General features: G+C 40.9%; 1 protein-coding gene across 2 annotated transcripts in view; it reads left to right on the forward strand.

Moving 5' to 3' along the window:
• The window catches only part of Trmt11 (tRNA methyltransferase 11 homolog), a 44,210-nt gene that overhangs the window by 520 nt on the left and 19,742 nt on the right, over positions 1-23,948 (forward strand). Inside the window, exons 2-11 of one of the 2 annotated variants that reach the window (XM_051164041.1) lie at positions 1,963-2,028; positions 5,395-5,468; positions 7,538-7,619; positions 7,694-7,786; positions 8,032-8,166; positions 8,904-9,060; positions 16,817-16,897; positions 20,212-20,376; positions 21,961-22,033; positions 22,153-22,284. In XM_051164041.1, the coding sequence (XP_051019998.1) occupies positions 1,963-2,028; positions 5,395-5,468; positions 7,538-7,619; positions 7,694-7,786; positions 8,032-8,166; positions 8,904-9,060; positions 16,817-16,897; positions 20,212-20,376; positions 21,961-22,033; positions 22,153-22,284 (1,058 nt within the window). Of the gene's footprint in view, positions 1-1,962; positions 2,029-5,384; positions 5,469-7,537; positions 7,620-7,693; positions 7,787-8,031; positions 8,167-8,903; positions 9,061-16,816; positions 16,898-20,211; positions 20,377-21,960; positions 22,034-22,152; positions 22,285-23,948 lie in introns of those variants that run through there. The other variant, XM_051164040.1, reaches the window with a different exon arrangement.

Consider the following 23,948-nt stretch of genomic DNA (forward strand, 5'->3'; position numbering starts at 1 on the left):
CGCGTGCACCCCACGCTGAGGATGCGCTGACAGCTAAGCTCTAGCAGACACATAAACATAGTCATAACGTTGTGACGTGCACTGGTGGGGTGCCTCACCAAGTATGGGAGCTTTAAAAAGAGAATTCTACTCATTGAGGGACGAGGGGTGCTGGCGTTCAAGGTGGCTTTTGTGTGTGGATAGCATATGAACATATTAGTTAGCTGGGCCAAAGAAATAAGTACATTAGAAGTATAAACAGTTGTTCATTGCTGGTCACCAATTATGTGGCCGAGGGTGGTAAGGACAGAGAAGTAGGCTGATGGACCAGAGAGAACAGACTTGAGGACTCTGTAGATTGGAAGAGGAATCACACAGTTTAGAAGTAAAGGCATACAAGTAGATTGTTTTTAATAGAAAGAGGAACGGAGGATGAACTTGAGAGGAATAAGCCCGGAGTTGAGAGTGTTTAAGAACTGGTTGGAATGTTAAATGAGTAAGAAACTAACCTAGTGTGAGCAGTAAGCGGATAGAGTGGCAGTGCAGCAGAAGAGAACGAATCGAGACCTGTGATGTGTTTATAATTGTCCTTCATAAGAAAACCAGGAAGAGATGAGATTTCTTCAAGTTTAAGTTCAAAAGGTGGTGAGCCAATGGGGCTGAAGAGATGGCTCACTGGTTAAGAGCACTCACTGCTCTTCCAGAGGCCTGCAGCACTCCTGTCAGGGAACTGTTACAACCCCTGCTCCTGGGGGACCCCACTCTCTGGCCTCCAGAGACACCAGGCCTCCCCCCCTTTTTTGAGTATACACACAGGTGTAAAAGAAAAGTGGGAGGCCAAATGCAGATGCTTGGAGGCATTGGTATCCAAGGAAAACAGAAGAGGAGACATACAACACATCAGACATGAGTGCCTCAGATGAGAGAGACAGAGGGAGGGCTGGGGGGAGGGAGAGGGGGTGGTTCAGCAAGCAGAAAGGAACAGTAGTGAATATGAGTGCTTTGTGGTTAAGATGAAGGCTACTCTCTGAGGAGATAAAAATGAGTAAGGGGCAAAAAGGTAGAGTCTTCTTAATCAGAACAGAAGGGAACAGAGAAGATCAGTTACAGTGAGGGGAGCAGACCTTAGGAGAGGACTGAGCCCCGGTCACACCACCTTGATTGCCATATGTCGCTGATCTTCGTATGTACAAATATCCTACCCCATCTGGGAGCTGTGATCGCTTATGTGTAAAGGAGTAGAGAGTCTTATTCACTAATCTGCAGCATCTGTAAAAGGTTTTTTGTTTTTGTTTTTGTTTTTTTTTTTACCTCTCCAATCAAGAGAGGACAGATTCTGGGGAAATCCCTTCACAGCCCCTGTATAAACTTTATCAGAGTTGCTTAATCATGGTTAGGATCATAGAACTCTCAGCACGCACACTGTAGCTGCCACCTAAGCGCCTCAGGCCGGTATCAGCCTACTCTTCTGTTTCTGTTATTAGACCCATTTTTTTTTTTTTTTTTTTATTAGCAGACGGAGTTTAAAGTGTTTAAAATGGCCCATTAGTCACTGCTCTTGTGGTGTGACAAAATAGGTGACAGACGTAAGGCAGGGGAGCAGAGCTTTGTGTCAGAGAGCGTAGTTGGAGGCGCAGTGGAGTGAGTGGCTTAGTCTGTGAATGGGTTATGAGGAAGCTGCGTGTTCACCTGACACACACCAAGAAACGGGTGTGGGAGGGCAGTTGGAATCCTGGGACTAATCCTCAAAACCCACCTCTCAGGGATGGGCTTAGCCAAGCCTCACCCCCTAAATGCTTCCCAGCTAAACACTGAAATGAAAAACATAAGGAGGAATGGGAGGATACAAGTGATGGGAAAACAATTGAGTTGTAATCTGAATAAATTAATTAAGTTAAAAAACATAAAAGAAAAACATGAGTCCTGGGGAACATTTCTGACTTAGACCATAACAAATTATATTTCTCTATATTTTCAATACAGGAAATAAAGTCTTTGCTATCACTGTTTGGAGGCCAGCTCACTTACAGCCAGGAAACTTATGGAAAGGTAAAATGACATATGTTCGTTCGTTCTTTCTTTCTTTCTTTCTGGAATAGGAGGTAGTTTATTTTGGAGCTGTTTTGAAAAACCGTGGCCTGGGAACACAGATTTAGGCTACCCCAAAATTCAGTGTTCCAGTGTGGCAGTTTCATGGTCATACACAACAAAATAAGTCATAAATCAAGGCAAGGTGAAATATTTTTGTCAGTCCATCAGAGAGGCGCTTACAGCAAGATGGAGTAGGTTTCTCTATAGGCCCAAGATGCTATCTGATGACATTCTTAGCTTTTACGTTGGTGGAAGCCAGGCTGCGAAGTTAAAGGATTTCTAAGGGTTTGTACCTATTAGTCAGCGGTGTTAGTCGTGACACAGGGGCAGGCAGGGGGCTAAAGCTAGCCAAGGTGCTGCAGGTCTAATCAGTCAGCTGGTCTCTGCAGACAGTAGCTTCTTTCTGGAGTTCTCCTTCGCACTTGCCCCTGTTGGCCAAGCCTCACATTTTGTGCATGTAGGGGTGGGTGGGTGGCGTGGGGGTGCAGATATGTTATTTATAAGGTCCTTTGTAGGTAGGAAGGCTTGTTCCTACTCTGTTACAGGGGAGTAGTGAGCAGGGCAGCAGTCTTCAAGAGAGAGGAATACATTAAGAAAGACACCTGTGGATTGTATCAGAACTATAAATCATCACGGTCTGGGTCTGAAGTGTTTTCTTTTAGTCGTTCTGCATCTCATACAACATTTACATGCAGCATATAGTAGGGTTTATATACCTAAAATTAAGTAATTAACAGCACAGTTTGGCCTAATGGAGTGAAGGTAACAGATGAAGGAAGATGTATTTAAAATACCTAGAATGTACATATTTTCAACAAGATTGACTATTTATAGTTATTTGTGCTCTATGAACTGTCTTGTATATATTTCAGTGGATAGAAATGGGACTTTGGAAGGAGTCACGGTAATAATGTACCCCCTTTTTATACAAATGTTGTATAACTAAATTTTAATCTCTGCTAAATGTAAGGTAGGGCATTTTGGAGAATAATGCAGTCAAGAACCAGCAGCCCTTGATATTCTTAGAGATCGGTGTCTTTTGTATAACTAGGCTATGAAGAGGTAGCCCAAGTTTTTAAATATTTCTAGCTAGAGTAAATGGAGTTAAAGTTAATAACTAGTTTTTTAAAAATCCAAATTATACTGAGTTATGTGAATTCATATGTATGTGTGTATGTGTATATGTGTGTGTTTATATACACATACACACATATAGTGGAAACACTTGAATCTTTTAAACACTAGTTTTAATAAGGTAAGGGGTTTGGGGTAAACTAAAATTCACCACAAAAAGACATGATCAAGTGAAAAGATATGATACTTATAGCTTCATAAAAACCAATATTTGCATTATTTTATCACTTAGAAAAATATACCAAGAGCCAGGCATGGTGGCACGCACCTTTAATCCCAGCACGTAGGAGACAAAGGCTGGAGAATTTCCGAGTTCAAGACCAGCCTGGTCTATATAGTGAATTTCAGAACAGCCACAGCTTGAAGCGTAGCCCTGTCTCACCCCTTTCCCCAAGGAAAGGGTGTGGGGTTAAATATCATAAACAATTTTTTTAAACTGGATATCTTAAAACCAAGTTCTAAAGAAACAGAACATGAGAGAAATGCTTAGTCACTCTGGCACTCCACTGTCAGTGGCATTCAAGATGAGTGTCACCCAGCATTTTGAAGGACACATGAATGTGCTCTCTCAGATGGTGTGGGGAAGTTCAGGTACAGTGAGTTTATATTAGACCGTACGTGGTTTGTAACCTCAACTTTTTGGTTGTGAGGCTAGTGTTTAATGACTGAGCCGTCTCGCCAGCCCTACATACACAACTGTAAAAGGCTAAGATGGTTTATTTTGTTTGCATTATTTTGGATTTTTCTGTGGTGTGGTATCATTAGCGGAAGAAGAGAGATGGAGTAGATGTCTTTCTCTGAAAGAAAAAGATGAGAGGGCACTGAAGCGCTTTGTTGTTGGCTTCTTGCTCCAAGGCGACTCACTGTGAGAGGAAGGGCAGAGGGGAGCATGTGGCTGTGGGGTGCGAGGTGAGCTGAGGGCACAACACTGCTGTGCCTGCCCAGATTCTGGCAAGGGGTTGTGTGGGTGGAGCTCAGGAGCCTGCTCTTCTTGGGTGCAAGGATAGATACATCTGAAGCTTTCTGCCCTAAATAAGATGCTAAAATAACTCAGGTTAACAGCAACGGCGCACACCATGGCTTTACATCATTGCTGATTCACAGGACGCCTCAGGCCACACGTATCCAGAGGGTGAGAGGCCTGGCTGGGCATGGTAACACACCCTTGTAATTCAGTCACTTGGGAACTTAAGAAAGGCAGATGGCACTGAGCCTAGCCTCGATGGTTTAGTGAGTGTATTTTTGAGGGGGTTGACACAGTGTGGTTTCTGTTGTGGTAGTACACACCAGAACCAAAAACAGTTTATGGAGGAAAGGATTTGTTTGGCTTGCATAGCCTGATCCTAGTCGGCCATGAAGGGCAGTCAGGGCAGGGACCTGGAGGCAGGAGCTGAGCCACATCGTGGGGGAGTGCTCCTTACTGGCTTGCTCAGGCCTGCCTGCCCAGGCAGGACACAACTCCCAGGGGGCAGGGCCTTCCATAGCAATCAGTTGTCAAGAGAATGTCCTGGAGACCTCCCCACGGGCCAATCTGAAGGAGGCTGGCCCTCCTCTAAGCCTGTCAAGTAACAACAACCCCCTATGGAGAGCAAGGAAAGAGAGGGAAGGGGGAGGGGGAAAAAGAAGAGGAGGGATTTAGTAATTTAAGAAATCAGTCGCAGTGTAGTACTTGGGAGTTAAACTAATGACATTACAAGAAATGGTGAGTAATAAAAATTCCAGGAATATATTGTCATATATGCATTAGCTTCCAGTCAAGCTTCATAAAGGCAAATGAAAAGTCATCTTGAAGTGGATGTGTTGTGCACAGGCCTATAGTCTCAGCACTTGGGCGGTGGGGAGAGGGGCATCTTGACACATTGACTTTGAGACCAGCCTGGACACCTGAAAACTAGTGGGTTTTTTTTATTTGTTTTGTTTCTTTTTTTTTTTTTAAGTAGCTTTAAAATGTACTTTCCTGTTATTTTCATTTATGGACTCATTTATGAAAGTGTTCTTACCTGTTAGTATATTATCCTATCAAGTTATCTATCACAACAATTTACCTTTTTATTATCAGAATGATTTTTATTTTGAATAGAGATCAGGCATGTTTACAAGGCAAATAAAAATTTCTTGGAGTTGACTTGAATCAAAGCACAGTAGACCTTGGAGCCTGTTAGCAGTAACTTTATGCCTTTTTCCTTTCAGTCTCCATTTTGGGTTCTGAGCATCCCGTCTGAAGATATTGCTAGAAGCTTAATGAAACGGACCGTGTGCGCCAAGTAAGAGACTCAGCATGTAGTGGGCAGGCATGCCCATGGTCTCATGACCACTGTGTGCTGCTTCTGCGGTGGAAGTTGGAGGCTGACAGGGTGGGAGCGGAGAGGAGGCGGCCACAGCGTTAGGTGGACTCACCATTGGATGGTGAGGAGCCGAGGGGACAGGCACTTCCGTGTTTGCAGGAGGATGGTATACAATGAAATGACACATTCCTACAGAGACAGAGTGCCTCATTGTGACCAAGTTTTACAAAACCTAATACTGCTTTTCTCGTTGTTGATTTTTAATTGAATAATCAGGTTAGTAAATATGTGGGAACTGTCAAACAGACAAAACGTCAGAGAAATGACTTCTAAGAAGTGTATTTTTGAATAAATTGTTCATCGCTTATTCTTGTTTCGAGATTTTTATCATTAACCTTCTTTTTCTTCTCTTTAATTTTTTTATTTATACTTAGTCACTTTTCCCTCTGAATAAATGGCAGATTATTGAAAATATTTTTTTCTTTACATATTGTTTTTAATAATGGAATGAAAATAAGGGAAAAATATACATATTTACTCTGGTTACCAGTATTTTGCAATGTGGTAAGACTGTCACCTTCTTATTTATCTAACTTGTGCTATTGAGAAAATATGTTCAATTCTGAATCTAATTTCTTAAGCTGCAGCTTGTCAGTGATCCTGCTATTAACTGCAAATGAGTAGAAAATGAGAACAACAAAAAAACGAAAACTACTCATTGTATAATTAATTTTCATGTTAAAATGTATGGCTATTTGAGGTGTTTGAATTCTATAAGTCAGGGATATTGGGTTTTAAATAGTCACTTGTGTACTCTGAACTTACATGTTAAAGTTTGTGTCTTGATACATATGGTTGATCAGGAGTAAAATTAATAACTATATAGTATTGGAAAAGCCAATGATTTGCTTCTGTTGTTTTTCATCTCTGTGGCCAGGGTATCCCAGCCTAATGAGAGCAATGCTAATGAGAGTAGCATTACTTACTCACTCTAAACTCAGTATAGGACCAGTTCACTTCCAAGGAGAGGATGTGCAACCTATAGATAATTAAAATCGACTTTAAGGACATACTGAAAAGTCACTCAGAATTTTCTGTGGTTGAAGTAGGCTTAAAATTAATTTAGTACAGTTTTAGTATGGAGTTCTAAAAGATTTACTTTTATATTTTTATTTTATATGCATATCCGTGTGCCTAAGTGTCAATATATGTACATGTGTGCAGATGTCCTCAGAGGCCAGCAGGTGGAGTCGGAATTTGTGGAACTGTTTTAATGGTGTTTGTCAGCTGCCTGGTATGGGTGCTGGGAACCAAATTGGATTCTCTGCAAGACTAGCAAGACCTCTTACCCACTGAGCAGTCTCTGTAGTTCCTTCAGTATGGATTTTTCCCCCTCTGGAGACAGGGTTTCTTCATATATCATTGGCTACCTTTGCAGACCAGGCTGGCCTTGAACTCTGTGTTGGGATTAAAGTTGTGCGCCACCACACCCAGTGGGATATTTTGTACAAACACAAACCTGGGTACTCAAGAGCTTAACATTTTAAACAGCTTAATACATTTTACCAAATAATAGCTATATAGTAATAATAGGGTTTCTGTCCTTTCCTCTTTTTAATGGGGAAGTAATTGAGGAAAAATTCGATTTTCTGCAGCTTTCCTTAAAATACCATGTGATTTTATTGCATTGTTGGATCTAGTGTAATGTGCAATAATAAGGTAATGAGGTATAGCCCCATAGTAGATAGGGTGCCCATTGGCACACATGCGACGCAGGACCAAGCTCTAGCCCCTTCAAATACATGCACACATATCTTTGCAGTTGTGTATGTACTCTACCTTAATATTGCATTTCCGACCTTTTATGTAAAGTTCTATTTCTCTGTGTGTTAATATTTGTTTCCAGTATACATATTTCTCAAAAGTAGATTAAAGCATAGCCAGTGACTGTTTTATTGGGGCAGGCATAAAGAACTAGTAAGTAGCTACTATGTATTGCTCTAAACTAAGTTCCTTACTGAGGTTAGTACCAATCATTTATCTCCTAGGTCTATATTTGAACTATGGGGTCATGGAAAATCTCCCGAGGAGCTGTATTCTTCTCTTAAAAATTACCCTGTGGAGAAGATGGTGCGTAGTGAACTGTGAGCCTACATATTTGGTGCAATTCATAAGCCTAAAAAACTTACCTGTTTCTGTTTTAGGTTCCGTTTCTACATTCAGACTCCACATATAAAATAAAGATCCACACGTTTAATAAAACACTGACTCAAGAAGAGAAAGTCAAGCGGATCGATGTAAGTGCCATTAGCTAAACCAAGGCCTGTAGGGTTGGTGCACGCCAGCTGTTGGTGTATATGGACCCACATGCTCGCTCAGCACTTCCTGGGCTTCTGTGTGTTGATCTGATTTAATTCTGACACCAAATTCCTCTCACAGTCCACATTACTAGAAGAGCAGTGGTTTCTATGAATCGTTTTGTAAACTTTTTAGTACATTGGAATTACATTTTTACTTTTTTAAAATTTTTTTATTTTTTTAGGCACTCGAATTTCTTCCATTTGAAGGAAAAGTGAATTTAAAGAAACCACAACATATATTCTCTGTTTTGGAGGACTATGGTTTGGACCCAAACCGCATTCCTGAGAATCCACATAATGTTTATTTTGGTAGATGGGTGAGCAAGTTCTTTCTACTTATCTCACTTTTTTTTTTAAATAGAAGGTAAATGCAGATGTAAGTCAGTGGTGGAGCACTGGCCGAGCGTTCAGGAGGCCAAGAGCAAACAAAGCAGCTGCAGCTGTGCTGTACTTGATGTTTTCATGTGTAAAAGCAACTTAAGAGGTAGAAGTGCTGTGTGGATTAGCATTGCCGAAAAGCATGGGATTATGGTTTGTATGTTTTAGAGATTCCTGTGAAACATCAGGACTTTGTTAGATGCAAGAGCTGGGAGAAAGGTCACGTGATAACGGGAAACAAGGTTTCCAGAGCGTCAGGGCAGTAGAGAGAGGGCGGGGTGCGGTGCCTCAGTGGTGGCCTCAAACCCCAGGCCTCCATTCTGAGAGGAAGTGGAATCATAGCGCGTTCTGCTCCCTTCCATGAGCTTGTAGTAGGTGGATGGGAGCCAAGACCCATGTTATAGAAATGAGAATACTCAAGGCCACTTCTTAGAACAATTCTACTTAAAATTGATTCCTACTGAGTTTGCAAGCACAGAGTTGGTGGGAAGGCATTAAAGAAGTAAAAATATTTGACTGTGCCAGTCTCAGTCCTGAGATTTTTAAGGGACTAAGCCTGGAGCAGTAATAAGTGGGAAGAGGTTCTCAGTATCAAGCTGCTATAATTTTATTGTGAATAATTATCTTGAATCGGCTCTATACAGCTAAACTAATTTGAAAAATATCTCTGCTCTAGATTGCAGATGGGCAAAGAGAGCTAATTGAGTCATACAGTGTCAAAAAGAGACACTTTATTGGGAATACAAGTATGGATGCTGGTTTATCATTCATCATGGCCAACCATGCGAGGGTGAAGGAAAACGATGTTGTCTTTGATCCATTTGTTGGAACAGGTATAATAAACTCACTTGTTGCATATTCATAGAAATTGCTTATTTGTAGCTATGATGGTCACAGTGTGTTTTGAATGTGAGTTTGAATTGACAAACTCATCTTTTCTTTCTTTCTTTTTGTTTTTGTTTTTTTCAAGACAAGGTTTCATTGTGTGGCCTTGGCTGTCTTGGACTCAGTTGGTAGACCAGGCTGGCCTTGAACCCGCAGCGGTCTGCCTGTCTCTGCCTCCCAAGTACTGGGACTAAAGGCATTCGCCACCATGCCTGGCTCCTAATCTTTTCTTGTATAATTATAACACAGTCACTTGATGGACTAGGATTTTGTGGGTTTTATTCCAAGTAAGCCACTGGGGGGAGCCTTAGTCTTATTTTTTCACAGATATTTTGTAGTATTTCATACATTGTAGAAATGTTATACAATTATATTATTTATTTAATTAGGAAAACTTGTATGGGAAGAATAAAAAAAAAAACCAAGAGAAAATATTCATGATTTTAAATAAATAGCCATATGTTTGAGTAGAGGAAAAACATATCTTTGGTTCTGTTTGTGGGAGTTTTTAAGTAAGCGTGAAACCGAAGGAGACCACATAGCTGTGGACTTGAGTCTGCCTGCTGATAGCACAGGTCTGTGTGACTTCCCTGCGACGCTCCCCTGATTAAGTCTGTGGAAAGCCTGGGATTCCAAGTTGACTTCATCTGGTTCTGACGTTTTTCTTTTCTCAGGTTGCTTTCTTGCTTGTTGGAGTCCTTGGTCAGGCAGTACTCTCATTTAATTTTTGTCTGACTAACTCTATTGTTCTTGTTTAGTGAGTGGCTCTGTAGTTTTCTGTCTAAGGAGCAGTGATGGTGCGAGGCAGTAGGTGTGTGAGCTACTATACTGGGCACTCCAGCTCTCATGACAACTAACAGGAAGATATTTACAAACCTTCCTGAAGAAATCACGGCACAAGGAGCATTAAGTGGCTTGGCCAGGGTTGCAGTCTGTCAGTTTGGCAGTTTCCAACGCCAGCAGTCTGACTGCAGTTCCCGTGTTCATTGCTTCCACGGAGCTTTCTCTCTGCTTAGGTTTTCCTGGCCGCTCCTTGCACCTGACTGAGCTTTCAGGAGTGTGACCAGCTGTGCGTGGGGAGAGGTAGCATCTGGCCCAGAATCCCCCGATGGCGAAGGGGTGTTTTGCATAGTGTTGAGCTAATTGCCAGTGAGCTTTCTGCTGGGTCTCCACGGATCGCGCTCTCAGCATACTAGCTTGTTCTTTCCTGTAATCATCATTTACCTAAACACTTTCTCTACATTTTGAGCTTGTTATTGGAACTAATATCAAGTTTATTTAAAAGTTCTGAATATCCACATATCCAATCCCAGAGTAAACCTTTGTTTACATTTGGCTTCCTTTACCATATCATTTTATTTATTTATTTCCCCTGAATCACCTGAGGATTATATCTATTACATTCTTCTCTCTAAAAAACATCAGTGTACATCTCTTAAGAATAAGTATACACACACACACACACACACACACACACACACACACATTTATATATATTTAGTTCTGTGCTTGGATGTTGTGTTTTACTGTTAATGCTGATTTGATTTGGAACATTACTGAAGCTTTTAAGTATATTGTTTGCACTTGAGTTGTCTGAGTCTTTCTCATTAGCAAAATGGGTTGTACCTTCCCAGCTGGACTTTGACACTAGAGGTGTTCCTTCTCAAGGCTTCCCTATCGCTTCTCTGCCGCTTGGTGTAATGCCAATCTGTATCAGCATGGTTCTAATATCACTCGGTTTTCCGCTGTGAGATGGTGCCTGCTCTGTTCTGTGTTCCTGCAGTGAGTATGAAGCACCTGTGGGGAGGCACACTAAGACTGTGACGTGTGCTGCTCCTACCCAGCTGTCTCCTCATCTGACAAGTCAAGGGTAGAGTCCACTGGCAGGGTTCTTGTTCCAGCCAGTCTTTCCTTTGATGATGTTTCCACTCTAGCACTTCTGTCCCTGATCTACATTCATTTGAGTTAGAAACCTTCACTTCCTGTGACTAGTCTCACTTAGTCTTAGCATGAACTACTAAGTTCCCTGTGTTCTCTGCTGATGTATCAGTCCTGTTAGGCCTTAGTTAGTCTCTTCTTCAAATTAGTGCAGTTTAACTAGGCCTTTCACATTGAAACTGTCTTTGTGATCCATCATTCTTTTTTTTTTCCTTAGAGAAATTTTCAAGGTTCTGGGTTATCTTTTACATGCCAAAGCCCTGGCAGCAATCATCGTTTCTCCCAGTAACCCTTGTTTCTTTTAGTGGGGAGACAGTATCAGAAACCAAGATCTGGGTTCTAAAACTTCTCAGAGGGTAGGCAGGGAAATATACATGTGCATACACACAACATCCATGTGAGGGAAATGGAAATCCTCATGCATATACACACAAACCTACCCAGACTTAATTAGAAATCATGGGTTTACACGTGGACCAGCGGTTGATTATCACAGATTTATTCCCTCCCTGTGTCATCTTTGTTCTGGTGTTCTGTATACCTTTCTCTGCACTGAGGACCCTGGTTCTTAGGTTCAGCGTGTTTGCTCTTTTGCTCAGTTCTAGAATTACTCCAAATAGTCAAAATTGCTTTGCCTGTGCTGTGGGGGGGGGGGTGGGGGGAGACTCCTAATGTATTAGTTTTCTGTTGCTGTGATAAAGGTATCATGACCAAGGCAAATTATAGAAGAGGGTTTGTTTGCACCTGCGGTTCTAGAGGGATAGGAGTCTATAATGTTGGAGTAGCGTGGCAGGAACAGAGATGCTGAGAGTTCATGCCTTTTACTACACACACCAGGCAAAAGAACAAACTAGATATTGGCAAGACCTTTCCCCCCAAACTCTGGGCCCAGTGACATCCTTCCTTAAAGAAACTGCTCCTCCTAAACATCCCCAGACATCACCACCAACTGGGGACCAAGTGCTCAGTATCTGAGCCTGTTGTCATTCAAGCCACCATACCTCTATAAATAAGTTAAGACTTACTTTTAATTCTGCCCCTGCTTAAGGAGCAACACCGGCAAATGCTGGGCTTGCTTTCCTCTCCATTTGAAAATCCTATGGTCTCATTTGCTGTAGTTCACTCAGCTTTAGATTTCTGTCCTCTGCCATCATTTATTGTTTATTATGTTAACTTTGCATATGCAGAAGGTTAGCTCCCATCCATGCGTCACAGACACAGTGAGGTGCTCTCCCTTTTGTCCACTCCATTGGTGGCCAACCTTGTTTCTAGTTGATTTTTCTAGTAATAGGCTCAGTTTCCTGGTTTGATACTCTGTATGGTGTGTGTGTGTGTGTGTGTGTGTGTGTGTGTGTGTGTGTGTGTGTGTGTGTTTCCAGTTAACAATATTTCTGAGAAGTGTCTTCCTGTTCCGAGATTGTCCTCGTTCTTCTGTTGTTGTTTTGGTGCTGGAGTTAACCCAGGTACTCCGTCACTGAGATGCAGTCCAGCCTCTCTTCATTCTCCTCTGTAGACTTAATCCATAATGCATTACATAGTTTGTTCAAATAGTTCCTATACATGGATGGTACTGGTAGTTTCCAGTTATCATACTTAAAAAAGTTAGTGCTTACAGTGGACAGTCGTATGAGTAGATGCCTATGTAACCCTGGCAGTAGAGCACTGGTATGGATCCCTGGAAGTAGCATAGCTACATTAAAGAGAATATGGAGTTTTGCTAGACGCTGCTAAATAAATTCTCCTGTCTTATTCAGCTTTGCATTTCTGCAGCCATCTAAGGGAGTTTTTGCTCTGCAGTTTTACTAAAAATATATTGTCAAGCCTTTGAAGTTTTCCTGATTTGTTCAGTGAAAATGGTATCTAAATCTAGTGTTAATTTATATCTGACTATAGGTCAAGTCTTGGCTCTTTTTTTTAAAGGGCCATCATACGGCATATTTTTAAATAGACGCTCATGTCTTTTTTTCACCTGCCTCTTACAAAAATGCTTTCGTAGCGATATTAGCACATCCCCTTCTAGTGTTTCTGTAGTAAGTGGCAAATATTTCCTTTCTAGTTATCAGTTATCATTTGACTTTGATAGTATTTGCTTTCTTGCCACTTAAAAGTTTTTCTTATACTGAAATTATAAGGGACATGTCTATATTTTCTTTAGAACTCTCATCCTTTGGAGTTTATTCTCTTGGATGATGTGATGAATGGCTATTATTTATCTTTCTCTAGAAGGTCAGCTCTTCCTGTTTAATATTGTTCTTAAGCTTTAAAAATGCATTGTGATGCATGCATGCGCGGTGCCTGTGACTGGGTACAGGCTTGCCGCTGTAGATGTGCGGAAATCAGGGGACAGCTCTGCGGAGTTCGTTCTCCTTACGCCTTTATTGGCTCTAGGGACTCAACTCAGGCCACCAGCCTTCTACCACCAGCACTTCACCCACTAAGACATCCGCTCGGTTCATCCTTAACCTTAAAAACAAACAAGCAGGCAAACAAAACCCTTCTATGAAGTTCAAACAGTTCTTTGGAATTATGTAATATTCATGTACAAAGTGACGAGTGTGCACACTTAGGTTAGACCTCAGAGTTTAAAACTAGCATTGTCATAATAGGGCAGGAAAGGAAGTATGCTGCCCTTGGTGCAGTTGAGCCTAGGCATATGGTGAGGTTCCAGGCTCACAGCAGTTGCGGTGCTGACTGCCTTATGCATGGTGAGGGGTAAGATAGCTGAGTGTGTTTGTTGTGGTGGCTCCCTGCAACTGACAGCCTTGATCATCTCACAGTTCACATAGAAGAGTGAGGTCAAGTGACTGGTGAATCTTTGCAGGAGATGCCACTAAAATATAGTCTCATAATTTGTGTTTGTGGTGTAAGTTTGGCTTTAGGATGTATGTCAGTTTTTGACACTTTGAAACTGGTTGTAACCCCTAAAGTTGTTCAGGGTGATAGGTCTTCTCACTGCGCTCCTGTTTCAGAGGCAGCTCGTTCCTTGGAAAGGACTAGAGAAGGAAGTTGGCCACGCCTTCTCCATGGCCGTAGGTTTTCACGTCTTGGTTGATGATGTTTTCACCCTTGACTTCGGTATATTGTGGTTTTCCTTAGTTCAGGTGCATCCCTTTTAATGATCCAAACTGAAATGGAGAAAGTTCCCAAATACCTTAGCACTGACCTAGTGACGACTTGTGGTTTTTTCAAGGTCGCAGAGTAGGTTGAGATCTTTTCTTGTATAAACATCTTTTTTTTTTTTTTAAAAGATATTTTGCTGCCACTTAGAATTATTTTATACTTTCCTTGCAGTTTTGGCAAATATGTTCTCATTTTAATCACTTTTAAAAATACTGCTTTTTTTTTTTTTCTTCTCACTTTCCAAGTAGGGAAGAAACATCCTGTTGGGTCAACTCTCAACAGTGAGGACGCATTACTGCTGAGGTTTAGCATGAACATAAACACCTGTGTTGATGTGACCTCTTGGTAACTGGGTGCAGAGTTTTACTTAATTTACTTAGTAACAGAATTTGCTCCTATTTTACCGAGTTGGTATGCTAGTAAACTTTCTGCTCTTATGCAAAATTCACAAAATAATTGACAAAAAAAAAAGGGGGTTTATTTTAAGTTTCACAGTTTTAAGCCCTTGGTTAGATGTTAGAAGACAATGACAAGAGCACAGGTAGAATTAACTGCTTACCTCATAGCCAGGAGGACGAAAAAGGAAGCTCTGGGCGTCCATGGTCCTCTTTATTAGAATAGCCCTGTTGATCAAAGGACCTCCTTCTAAGCCTCACACTCTAGGCATGCTGTCCCTTTGTGATGGAGCCACCATGAGGACCAGTGTCCCAACATAGTCATCGGTGAAAGGCATTTGACATCTAGAACAATACCAGCAAGTTAGTGTGGTAGATGCTGATTTTCTTTTTTTAAAACTTCAATTGGCATTGACCTCAGAGGAAGTACTATAGTACAAAGGAAAAAGTACATGCTATATAGTATATATACTTTTCTAAAAAGATGACTTTGGAAAAAAAATTCTTGTCTAGATTGCAGTTCCACCATTTATAAGTTGGCCATAGTAAATAGGTTGTAAAGTTTAAGGGCAATATAGTGTTGGAATGTTATTTGAAATGTGGTAGACATTCAGTGGAATGCTATGCTACTGTTATTTTTTAACTGTTACTTTCTTATGGACTTAGATGCTCATTAGTGAAGATGTTAGCTATACTGAATACTAAATGATGATGAGAACTCACTTTTTAGTCCCCTCTTTGGCCAATTTCCAAAATACTCATAAATTGCGTTACTGGAGCAGCAAGGGAATTGAGGCTTAAATTCGTATATGTCTAATTCTTTGTTGATAGTTACAGTGATTGAGATGAGTGTGTGCTCATTGTTTGATGTAGCATAGAACTCTGAAGCTATAGTGTTGATGCCTTATCATACCTTCGCCCAGGTAAGTCAGCTCTAGTAATAGTCCACCAAAGAGACACATACACTTCTTGGCCATCTCTGTCTGTGGATGACTTGTAGGTCTCAGCTCCTTTTGAATTTTGTTGTTTTAGAATAATAGACGTAGGATTCAGGTGAGGACATGGACTCCGTCCTGAAAGAAAACTGCAGGACAAAAAAGAGGACCGGGAAGCAGACCTGGTAGATCATGTTGTCTGCAGTTAGTCCAGTTGTGGTGCTGCTCTTGGCTCAGTCTTGCCCGTAGCTGCTGGTTGGTCTAGAGCTCCTTTTTCAGAGGGTCGGAGCAGATACAGTAACAACAGTGGCAGCAGGCTCACCAGCTGCTTTTCCTTTTCTCTCTTAGCAAAACCAAAGCCTGGTCTCATATATCCTCACAGTTTCAAGCTTTCCCCTAGCTCTCTGGAGACAAACGCATTATAGTGTGGAGTCAATTCTGCTTACTTCTATTTCACTGACATCTGCTATATTATAATTAGGGATTGATCAAACCACAGAAAACACTCTTAACTTGATTACATATAGTGTGCAGTTTAATGAAAAATACAATTTAATATTTTACTTAACTTGGATTTTTTTTTCTTAAAATTTTAAAAAGACTTGTTTTTTTTTTTAAGGTGTTTCATTTATTAATTGTTTGACTTCCACTCGCTTTTGAGCTGGCCACATCTGTCCTAGTCCTTCGTCTGGTCGGTTTATAGTGCGATGTGGCTCTTACTTTAGCCGCAGCACTATTTAATAGAAAAATGATACTACTAATTAGAAAAGCTACTCAGAAGTTTGTATTTATAGTTTATACCAAGAGATAATTACATACAATTAAAATTTTTTACATACAATATTTTAAAAGGCCATATTTTAACCTGTAAAAACTAATACTACACATGTGAAATATGCCTACTTTAGTTCTGAGAGACTCAAGCCCAGTTTTTAGATTATTTTAGATCCTTGTGTTTGTAGACCTGCATGTTCACTTTTTAAAAAGGAAGAAAATATTTTTTAATAATCTTAGATAAGCTGAAAATGTCTAAATATACATTTTTTTTTTTTTAAACAAAAACCTAGTGTTCCCTAGGTCGTGCTGTGAAGTAGCAATGCCGTGATATGCATTGATTCTCTGCCTTTTGGCCAACGTAGTGAGTTCAGTTTAGGGTTTGTTTGTTCAGTTCTGAGCCTTGCTAAATTTAACTAGGCTTGATGTCATTCCAGGGTACTGTGCCCGCAGCTAGTTTGTAAGACTGGATCGAATTAGATGAGGAAAGGAACACTGGTGTGGGACTTTGTGCTTAACAGTCATGACTGTGTGGTTTCCAGGTGGCCTCCTGATAGCATCTGCTCACTTCGGTGCATATGTGTGCGGGACAGACATAGACTACAACACGGTGCACGGCTTGGGTGAGTAGGACTTCAGACAGTGTTAAAGTCTTTGTTGTTAAGCCACATGGGCCTTTAAAATAGTAAAGTAGTTTTATGTGATATTTTAGTGTTTAAAGCTCACATTTCAAATGTAATTTTACCACAGAACTTCGTTGAGTATCTACGTTTGACGACATGATCACTCAGTGTACGCAACATGAACTAGAAGAATATTAAGATGAAAGAGATGGAGTGGCCATTTTGTAGTCAGCTGGGCATGGTGGAGCACGCCTTTAATCAGCCCTCAGGGAAGCAGAGGCAGGTGGATCACTGTGAGTTCGAGGCCAGTCTGGTTTACAAAGGGAGTCCAGGATATCCAAGGCTACACAGAACCCTTTCTCAGAAAAACAAACAAACAAACACAAATAAAAAAATGTATATACAGGGATGGGGAGGGAGAGATGGCTCAGTGGTCAAGAGCACTAATTTTTCCCCAGGACCTGGGTTCAATTCCCAGCATCTATGTGGCAGCTCACACTTGTCTGTAACTCCAGTTCATATAGTCACATGCTGGCAGAACATCTGTGACCATAAAAGTAAATTAAAAAGAAAATAAAAGTATGTAGTCTCTGTTTAATATGATTATCATTGACTTACTTGATAATCATGCATTGAATATAGTTTAGATCAATATTTAGTCTTTGAGTAACATTTAAACATTAACATTTTTGTGACTAGAATATACTTGAAACACTTGAGGTGTCTATAAATTTAAAGATTCTGTCCTTAAATGAAACATTAATCTACTTTTATTTTGTAGCAATTATGGAAACTTATCTAAAAACTTGAAAGCATCACAACTGGTGTGTGACTGAGTGGAATTAGAGTAAAAAGGTTTATTTCTCATAATGAAATAGTAATAAAAATACCAAGTTAAATTCATGCTTTTGAAATTGTTTGCCTGTATGCTAGTATTCCTCTATTGTAGGTTGGATTAGTTCTTAAAAACACTCTTCTTCACTCAGCATAGATTAATTTAAGGCTGAGGTGTAATTATACTTTCTGTTGCTGTAGCCCTTGTTTGTAGCACTAATAACCTGTCCTTCTACCTTGTCCCTTAAAACAAAAAAAGTGTGTGTGTGTGTGTGTGTGAAATTTCATCCCAGTCCCACACATGTCTTTGTCCCACCATATCCATATCTGCCCTCTGCCCTTGCAACACCCACCCGTCCCCAAAAGAAAACAAATCTCTCCATGGAAGCTGTGGTATATCTCACAGTATGCCCTTTGCCCAAAAAGATTTTCTTGCAAATGTTCATTGCAATGAGTCATTTGGTTTGGTTTGAGGCCTCTGGCTGTTGCTATACTGTCAGTCCTGGGTCCTCACTGGGCCTCCTCTCAGATGTCCTGTTGTTGGCCTGTATCATACAGATCCTGCAGCTTTGGGTCTGGAGGACTAGCCCTCCTTCATGTGCTCCTGCAGTTCATAGATAAGGTAGATGTTGCGGGGGGGGGGGGGCAGGGGGGGCAGGGGCGCACAACTTAAAGCCTTGGATCTGGGCCTGGGTGGGAGCTGAGTTGGCCAGCCTGCCCCCTCTCCTGTTCTCACTGGTCAGGCAAGGGGCAGGGCCATCTCACTTGAGTGCTTTTTGCTGGGAAGGGGTGGGGCTAGCTCTCCCTCCTGCTGAAGGGGGCGTGTTTTCTGAGTGGCCTCTGGAGGAGGCTGTCTCAGGCAACATGCTGTGTATTATATCTGTACTGGAGACTCAACTCTAGTTTATTGCGAGTAGAAGCTGTACATTTGTTTTAAGGAAATTAGCCAACAGGTTTAAGACATTTTTATTTTATTTTATTTACTTATTAAAGCTTTGAAACATTATATCATAGCCTCTGTCTACTGGGAGTAGATTTGTATTTGAGAAGAGTTTTTAGAAGTTTCTCCAGTTGCTAGGTGTGCCCTCTGCTCTCTGTTTCTGATCTCCTAGTTCCTACTGTCCAGTGCCCTCATGTTTTTCCCAGTTGGAAAGTCAAAAGCTTTCTGTGAGACCTGGAGGGTTCTTAGCTGCATTTTGGTTTCCTCTTCCTCTTGCCCAGATGCTGCCTGAACAGCTGTTATCTCCTTCTGACCTCACTCTGTCACTGCTCTGATCTTGTAGCACCAGTGCCGACTGCTCAGTGGATGCAGCCGCTGTGGGCAGAGCTACAGCTCCACCGTGTTGACCTTTATAAGCCTCCCTGTGTTGTGGGGGGACCGTCTTACTGCTGCTGCTTTTACTCTTTTGACACTTTGATTTCAGTCTCTTTAAGGCTTTCTAGTTTTCCTTTTAAATCTCTGTTTCTATCACATTGAGCGTTTGGGGCTTTTTAGCCTTTTGATTTTTTTTTTTTTTTTTTTTTTAAGTTTTGCTTTACTGTGAAGTCAATCATAATGCAGAAGTGTATAATTATATAAGAATAACTGCTGGGCATGGTGGTACATGGCTGTACTACCCACACTCAGGAAGTAGAGGCAGGAGGGTCTCAATGTTTGAGTCCCTGCCTGAAGAATAAGAATAGCTCTAGAGCAAGCCCTTGTGAAGCTGGCACCTAGATAAGCATTGTACTCCTCCTCACCAGCTCCACTTTGTGTGTGTGTGTGTGTGTGTGTGTGTGTGTGTGTGTGTGTGTGTGAGAGAGAGAGAGAGAGAGAGAGAGAGAGATATGGTGTGTGTGTTTATGTGTGAGATGGTTTGTGTATCTGTGAGATGGTGTGTGTGTGTGTGTGTGTGTGTGTGTGTGTGTGTGTGTGTGTGTGTATGTGTGTGTGCTGGCTATACATCTCAAAATTTACCAGTGAGCTGTTTTTCTTCTGGTTTCTCTAATTTTTATCCTGACATTATTATTGTCCGCTTGGGTCTCCGAGATGCTGAGCTTCTGAACTTCGTCTACTTTCTTTCTACATAGCTGACCAAACTCCTGTAATATTTCTGTCTTGTCTGCCTTCTTCAGGGTTCAGCTGCCGTGGTTTACAAGTTAGCATTCTTGCTTTCCGTTTCATTTATCTGATCACTCATCCAACATGGACCTCTTCACTGCTGTCGGAAAGCTCCATGTTCTACTCAGTTACGTGTCTTGCTGTTGAATAAGGCTTCATGCTTATAACATAGTGGCCGTGTTAACAAAGCACAGTTTACTGTTCAAAATAATAAAGTAAAACGATAGTTGCCTAATTGTATGTATACAACTGGGATTAGATATGAACACATTTATGTGGGTAAATATGGGTTTGCATGATCATAAAAGTATTTTTGGATAAACTTCTGAATTTTCTGTTTGATGGAATAATGTTCTACCTTTGTTTTTGTTCTTTTTAGGAAAGGCTAGTAGAAAGAACCAGAAGTGGCGAGGACCAGATGAAAACATCAGGGCAAATCTTCGTCAATATGGCTTAGAGAAGTTTTATCTTGATGTCTTGGTTTCCGATGCGTCTAAGCCTTCCTGGAGGAAGGGAGCCTATTTTGATGCAGTCATCACAGATCGTGAGTTTGTTTTTGTACAGAGTGGGACGGGCTGGTGTTGAAGCACAAAGCGCACCAACACATCAAGAAGTGTGCACTGTCTCAGCGTTCTTCCTGCTCTTCCTTACGTAGAAACAACACAGACAATTACGACTAGACAGCAGGTTGTTAATTTAAGTAGTTAAGAGTTTGTGGCTTCATTTTAGTAGATATATTTATTTCCTGTGTGTATTTATAGCCATACATGCTTTGCCACCCGTTTTCCCTTTCATTCACTTTTTTGAAGCATGTACTTTTTTATTGACTGATTGGTCATTAGTGTAGCAACTAGAGCTAGAGTGTTATTTATGTCACTGTGTCAGCCTCATGGGGTTTCAGCACTCCCACCATTTCTCCAAGGTCAGTAAAGCCTCTGTAGAGTCACTCCACAGGCATTGCCGTCTCAGACTCAGGGAGATACGGGGCAGTCTGAGCCACTGGGCTGGTGAATCAGGTCATTTTGGAACACTGCACAAAAACCTAGATTCTGCACCTCAGGAATCTTGAACCGTTGAGGCAGTCTGTCTAAACAGATGTGCCTTTGCTGTAGGATCGGCAAATAGATAAACAGGGCAAGGTTGAGACCCTTTTACCCAGCCAGCTTCTGTTCTTAGATGACTTAGAGGGTTTCAGGTCTAACAAAAGAAAGTGCTTATGGCGTTAAGAAGTCATTGTGAATATGAAACGTGGGCTACCTTTTCTTATTTACTATTTGTTCTCCCGCTGTGACATTTTTTTCCTATACTTTAGTGTGTATTTCCTGAGACCAAAGGTGGTATTTTAGGCACAGTATAGCAATCAATTTTAGTGAATTGATATAATGATTTAATCTACAGTTTGTTTGCCAATTTTGTCAGTTGAACCACTAATATTATGGACTGTTCCTTTCCTTGAGCACAGGATCTGCTTCCGAGTCAGGCATTGCATTTAGTAATTTGGGCCTCTGTTGCTTACAGTATGTCCACACCTTACATAGTTGTCCTTTGCTGAGCATTTTATGTTGAATCAGTATTTTTGGGTGGAGTGCTGCATAGGTGATGGTCTTCCTTCTCTGATGTCTTAGTTAGCGTCTCTTTTGCTGCGGGAAAACCACCATGACAAAAAAGCAAGCTGGGGAGTAAAGGGTTTATTCGACTTCCAGATCAGAATCCATCATAGGAGGAAGCCAGAACAGGAAGTCAAGCAGGTCAGGAACCTGGAGGCAAGAGCTGATGGAGAGGCTGTGGAGGGATGCTGCTTATTGGCTTGTTTCTCATGGCTTGCTCAGCCTGTTTTCTTAATAGAACCCAGGACCATCAGCCCAGGGATGGCCCCACCCACAATGGGCTGAACCCTCCCCCACTGATCACTGATAGAGAAAATGCTTTACAGCTGGATCTCATGGAGGCATTTTCTCAACTGAGGCTCCTTTCTCTCTGATGACTCTAGTTTGTGTGTACATTCCAAAGAAAAACCAGCCAGTACACCTGGATATCGATCAGATCTGCCTGCACACCCAGTGTATCTGCCCGTCATTGGTGACTGGCTGACTTGATCATTCCATTGCTGTTTTTGTTCTTTGTGTAGCTCCATATGGTATCAGAGAATCTACAAGAAGATCAGGTTCACAGAAGGAAATACCAAAGGGAACAGAAAAATGGTAAATGAAATTTAAATATAACAAGTTATTACTTTGAAAAACTTGTTTATTTTTTTATAATTATTATGAGCAATAATTGTAAACTTTTTACTGATTTTGAAATATTTTGTTTTTGTTAGTCCAGAAAGCCACGTTCCTGTCTCTTTGAGTTATCACCTGAGTGACATGTTTTTTGACCTATTAAACTTTGCTGCTGAGACCCTCGTACTGGGTGGAAGACTAGTCTATTGGTTACCAGTATATACACCAGAGTATGTACTCTTTGTTTTTAATGTCATTTTCTATGATATTTGCATGTTTTAAGGATTCTTGTTTCTTCATCTCTAATTTTGCTTATATTTTTATATTTAATATTTATCAATAGCCTTGGTTTACTTCTCTTCAAGAAAAAATAGTTCCCTCCCCTTAAATGGATTTTTAAAAAATCTTTTAAAATAAGGTATTGCCAAACTATAGCCTTTGGGCCACATACTTTTCATACTGTTTTTATAAGGTGATTGAACTAGGACCACCTTTTACATTTCTTTTAAAAAAATGTTAGAAAGCTCACAATAGACCATTTGAAAGAAAATCTGAGCATGGTAATACCAGTGGTAATGCCGGCATTTGGAAGGTATAGTAGGATGGTTAGAATTAAGGTCATCTGCAGCTACCTCCTGAGTTTGAGATTACGCTGGGCTCCATAAAACCCTGTAGAATAGTTGGAAGAAATACATGTACCCACAAAATCTAAAATATTTGCATTCTGGCTATACATGAAAAGCTAACCAAACCTTGTTGTATACCTCTTAGATCAGTGCCTGCTGATAAGTATATAAGCACAAGTGATTTTAAATGCAGTAAACCTTTCTGACAAGCTCAGACCAAAATAAAATTTATGCATATATTTAAAGCTCTGTTTTATGTTGAACAGGATTGCCTTCGGTAGTCAGTAACTGGTAATTACTGAATGGAGCCATGTACATCAGTGCTAGAACATAAGGTGTTTGAGTAAAATAAGGTATTAAAGAGGCCTAGAGAGAAGCTTAGCGGGCAAACTTTGTGCTGTCATGCCTGATGAGTTGAGTTTAGTTATTGGGATCTACATGGTAGAGAGAGAGGACTGACTCCCAAGAGTCCCTCTCAGTCTCTGTCTCTGTCTCTCTTTCCCTCCCTCCGTCCCTCTCTCCTTCCCTCTCTTTCTCTCCCTCTCTCACTCTTCCCCTGCCCCTCTCCCATTTAAAAGGATAAGGCCTTAGGTTTGAAAGACAGAATTAAGATTATAGTTTAGTTAGTTCTTCAATCTGCCATAGAAATCTTTTAAAAATATTTAATTTCTGTCTTTGCTGTATATACTTGTTCAAAAGCACTTGAATGTAGTGGTAGCAGAGGTGGGTTAGGTACTTCAAGATTTGGAAACTTTTTGTTTATTTTATAGACATTATATTTGGAATGTCTTTGGCTTTGATTTGGTCGTGCATTTTTTAATTGATAAGTACATATCTCCAGATTACTGACCAGTGGCGTTATGAGCACTTGTCACTGGCTTAGAGCACTTGTTACTCTTCCGCAATACTCGGGTTCAAGTTCCAGCACCTCACCTGGGTGGCTCACAGCTGTTCATACCTCTAATTCTAGGGGACCTGGTGATCTCTTTTGGCCTTTGAGCTGCTAGGCACAGACATGGGTGCACATACAGACATGCAGGCAAAACACTCACATTATAAAATAAATAAATCTTAAAAAAATTAAATCTAATTTGGTCGACTTATTTTAGAGAATGAGGAAAACTGTTTTCCAGAAGTAGCATCCACTACCTGAAGCGCAGGGCTACCCAGCTATCTGCTCCTCTTACCCATTGGCGGGCCCTGCTCTCTGCTCTGTGCAGCGGTAGCTAGAGATTTATTAATATTTTCAGAGAGGAAACCATTTGCAC

This window comes from Acomys russatus, chromosome 21, assembly GCF_903995435.1.
Source record: "Acomys russatus chromosome 21, mAcoRus1.1, whole genome shotgun sequence".
NCBI lineage: Eukaryota > Metazoa > Chordata > Mammalia > Rodentia > Muridae > Acomys > Acomys russatus.